At 49.6% G+C, this 4,347-nt stretch overlaps 1 protein-coding gene across 1 annotated transcript in view; it reads left to right on the top strand.

Moving 5' to 3' along the window:
- The window catches only part of PRKDC (protein kinase, DNA-activated, catalytic polypeptide), a 131,138-nt gene that overhangs the window by 68,195 nt on the left and 58,596 nt on the right, over window positions 1-4,347 (top strand). Inside the window, exons 45-49 of the mRNA XM_010838939.1 lie at window positions 327-392; window positions 1,344-1,416; window positions 2,381-2,529; window positions 3,354-3,491; window positions 3,670-3,789. Coding sequence (XP_010837241.1) covers window positions 327-392; window positions 1,344-1,416; window positions 2,381-2,529; window positions 3,354-3,491; window positions 3,670-3,789 — 546 coding nt within the window. The remainder of the gene's footprint in view (window positions 1-326; window positions 393-1,343; window positions 1,417-2,380; window positions 2,530-3,353; window positions 3,492-3,669; window positions 3,790-4,347) is intronic.

Here is a 4,347-nt window from a genome sequence, read left to right as displayed (position 1 = left end):
GCTGGAGCGCCGGCGGCTGTACCACTGTGCCGCCTACACCTGTGCCATTGCCCTCGTCCGCTGCGTCTTCACGGAGCTCAGGTTTTACCAGGGCTTCCTGTTCAGTGAGAAACCAGAGAAGGTAGGCCCCTCCAGACCGCTGGCTGTGCTGCCTGGGTCCCGCGGGGTGGGGTTGGGGTTGCTGCTGGGTCCCACAGGGCAGGGTGGGGAGGGGTGGGGGGGTCTCCCGGAGCTGGGTGCGGATGCGGACGGCAGGTGCTGCAGTGACATGAGCACCAGGTCTCTCTGCTGCTGGGGCCTCGTCACAGGACTCTTTGCATTTACAGAACTTGCTCATTTTTGAAAATCTGATAGACCTGAAGCGCTGCTACACGTTTCCCATAGAAGTGGAGGTAAGTGAGGCTGGTCATGGTGTTTCCAAAGTAAAAACACTTACCAAGGCTTGAAGGGAAAAAGGTACATGGTGCTAAACACTAAATGCCCTCTACTCAAGTCCGCTGTGAACTGTAAACACAGGCGGTTTCTTACAGTTCAACCTCAGGTATAATCTCAGGCAGCTGTAAAAGATTGGCCCTGACTCACGTTTCCCCTTAACTTGTAAAGGAGAGAAAATGCCAGTAAAAGGAGCTGTTAGCACACATCCCCCTAGTGGTCTTCTGAGTAAGCTCCTGTGGTCAGTGAGTTGAGGTCTGCCCCGTGCAATGTTGGGCCCTGGTGGAGGCTCACCCAGTCCTGGGCGCCGGGAACAGGAGTAGGGTGATGGGGAGGACACTGTGACCAGAGCCGAGCTCAGCGGGTGCTGGGGGTGCTGCAGCCTTTCACAGCCCAGGGTGGTGGACGGGCAGAGCAAGTGCGAGGGGAGGCTGGCATTCTGTCCCGTGCCACTGACCTCCGCCCTGTCCTAGTGTGGCTCGGTGGCTCAAAGTTCAGGTAAGTGGTTGCTCCTGCCCTTGTGCCCTGTGCCCTTTTGGAATAAAGCTAGGACTGTTTTCTAGGCCTATGTTCAAAGAACTAAGACATCACATAATCACACTAGTCTTTGGGGCACTCAAATACTCTGTGTGTTACCTGTGAGTGTCTGGGAGCAGCTGGGAGCTCTGTGGTCTGTTGCAGCTGTGCAGTTGAGGGCCTGAAGCTCCTGACCAGGCCTGAGGCTGGAGGAGCACCACCCGCTGAGTCCCAGAGCCAAAGGAACACCAGCTCCCGGGCTCTTGGGGTCTGTCTCTGTGGGTGTTAGTTTTGCTTAAAATGAGTAACAGTGATTTTTGTCAGATTGCTGTAAAAATAGAAAATATGTGACCCTGAGTCTAAAAAGTTTTAAATTGTCTGTTTTTGCCTGATAGGTTCCTATGGAAAGAAAGAAAAAGTACATTGAAATTAGGAGAGAAGCCAGGGAGGCGGCAAATGAAGATTCAGGTAGGACATTTTCAAAATGATGAGGAAGATTCTAGTATATAGATAGTATTTTAAATACCTCAACTTTGAATTGGATTTAGAAATTTTTATTTTCAAGTGGTAAATAGAATTGTACTTTGAAAGAAATGCCGTTAGTTAAAGCAGCACAGAAGCATCTCAGGGTAGCCAGAGGAGTTCAGATCTGGTTCACTTTCTTAAGCAAGATTGGTGAGCTGTTTGATTTTGGATTCTGTTTGTGTGTTACTTAGACTCGTCTCCCCACGTTTGCTGCAGTGTCCCTGAAGGGGGTCTTGGTCCTCGAGGTCAGCGTGGCCCGCGATCCTTTGTGTAATGCCAGTCTCTGAAGAGAGCTCTCCTAGCCTCTGTATTCACTACTTACATGCCTGCATCAAGCCTTGGTTGTGACGCTCAGGCTTGGTTGCTCCATGGCACGTGGAATCTGTTTCGTAACTAAGAATTGAATGCGAGTCCCCTGCCTTGGAATGCAGACTCTTAACCACTGCACCCCCAGGGACGTCCCTAGCCTCTCTATTTAGAATCAACCCTCTGTCCTTCCACGTGGTCCTGGTTTCAATTTTTGGCTTAATTTTTCTTCATGGCTTTCCCCTCCTCTGATTCAAGGGTAAAATTTGGACCAGTTTTGTAACCTTACATACTTTGGATTAGTTATTTATCAGTAATACCTCTAGCCACATTTATGTTAGGGTTTGTGAGCAGAATGTGCATCATCAAAATTTTAAATTCAAGAAATTCTGTTAGCATCACGTCCAAAAACTGGATCTAGTTTGACTTAATGTCTTTGTTTTTGCTAAAGAGTAACTGCTCAGGGATTCCAGATCACCTGGATGGTGGGTGAGGAGTACGGATTTAATGAAAGTATCCTAAATGCAGGAGTCACTTGAGCTTCGAGACACACGTGTCTTACTGACTTGAGTGATGGTAGCTCATCCTCTTTTTCCTTCAGGTGGCCCCCAATACATGTCTTCACTATCGTATCTGGCAGACAGCAGCCTGAGCGAGGAAATGAGTCAGTTCGATTTTTCAACTGGAGTCCAGAGCTACTCGTATGGGTCCCAAGACCCTCAGTCCAGTGCTGGTCATTTCCGGAGACGGGTGATTAAAGAGTGTTGTTGGTGTTGGGAAGGAAGGGGCGCCTCAGGATAGAGGGGCCCGAGCCTCTAGTCCAGGCTCAGGGTCTAATGCTGCCAGCACAGGGAGGAGGCAGTGGGGGGATGGTCACATTCCCGGCTCCTCCCGGGCTCAGAGTTGATGTCAGAACTGTGTGTCTGCCATCGGTGCTCCTGGCCCAAGCAGAGCCTCCCCCTTGGAGGGCGGGCCTCCAGGGAAAGCGTGTCTGGCAGCAGGGGCAGGCTGGGACCTTCACTTGTCCAATATGTCCTCTCGGGGTTTCCTGGAAGTGGTCTGTGCTGGGACACGCCCACATCAGTTACTCCTCCCCGTGTGTGTGACACCTCAGTTCAGCATCCCGTGTGTAAAATGATTATCCCTGCTCTTTCTTTCTTAAAAAGGATCAGGAATTTTAAAAATTCTATTACTGATTAAAATTTTCAGGCAGATTAAGTTCACAGAAGTCCTCAGTACTTTTCAAAGTACTGACAACACGATAGGAAACCATGTACCCTGTGATTATCCTTCAGTCGCTCTACTTTCTACATAAAGTGGCAGCTGAGACTCGTGGGGACTGTTGCTCTCGACGTGGAGTGTTCTGGGGCCACCAGGACACGTCTGAAGAGATGTGTGTGTAGAGAGCAGCAGCTCTTCAGTGATGCCCTGACTTCGGTGTGGCCCCAGAGAGAGCTGGGCAGACGGGGGGAGGGGACACTTCCTGAGAACATGAGGAAGATGTGAGGTCAGACTGTGTGCACTGCGTGGCGGAGCAGGCAGTCGGGTGCTCAACCCCGACTCTCTCTCCCCAGGAGCGTCAGGACCCTGACGGCCCAGGCGACGTGCTGGACCTGGACGTGGATGAGCTCAGCCAGCATGAGTGCATGGCCCCCCTGGTGGCCCTGGTCCAGCACATGCAAAGACTTGAGGCTGCGCTGCCTGGAGAGGAGGTCTCTCTGCTCTTTCTGGTCTCATTCACCACGTCCTGTTGAACGAACATTTGACATCGAAGACTAAGCTGAATTCCATCTCTAACACTCGTGATGTCTTGTCACTCATGTCCTGCTTTGTCACTGTTGTGTCATTATGCCACTTTCTCACTAAGTAATATTGAGTGTGTTATTTCAGGGTTCAGTGCCAAGAAATCTTCCTCCTTGGATGAAATTTCTTCATGACAAACTGGGAAATCCATCAGTATCATTAAATATCCGTCTTTTCTTAGCCAAGCTGGTTGTTAATACAGAAGAAGTAAGTTATTTATTTCTTTAAAAGCTCTTTTCAATTACATGCATCTCCTTAGAAAAGGAAATGGCAGGCCACTCCTGCCTAGGAAATCCCATGAACAGAGGAGCCTGGTGGGCTACAGTCCATGGGGCCTCAAAGAGTTGTACATGACTTAGCGACTAAGCACAAAAGCACATATGAATCTACTTTTAAAAAACCCATAATAAAGGAAGACGTTAAGGGTCACAGCATGGCTTTATTCTCTGAATAAATTAGCCAGCCTGGATTACTTATTCAGCATCATTTTTCTTTCATTTTCTTGTAAAACACGTGAATTAACTTCTCCTGAGTTAGAAGTGGCCTTTGTTATGAAGTATGTGGGTCGGCAGGTTTCTTACAGCTGCTAGCCTTCTTGTTTAGAGTGACAGAGAATGTGGTGGAGAGATTCCTGGTAACTGTGTGAAGAGTAGCCAGCGTGTTTGCATCATGGCTCTGTTTATCTGTCGGTCACACGTGGCCCTGTCAGGAGGGGCACTCGGACGGGTTTATGAGTGATCCTGGGCTGACCTGGGAGGGGCAAGG

This window comes from Bison bison, unplaced genomic scaffold (genome assembly GCF_000754665.1).
Source record: "Bison bison bison isolate TAMUID 2011002044 unplaced genomic scaffold, Bison_UMD1.0 scf7180017864108, whole genome shotgun sequence".
Taxonomy (NCBI): Eukaryota; Metazoa; Chordata; class Mammalia; order Artiodactyla; family Bovidae; genus Bison; species Bison bison.
This window is presented reverse-complemented; position numbering and strand designations above follow the sequence as displayed.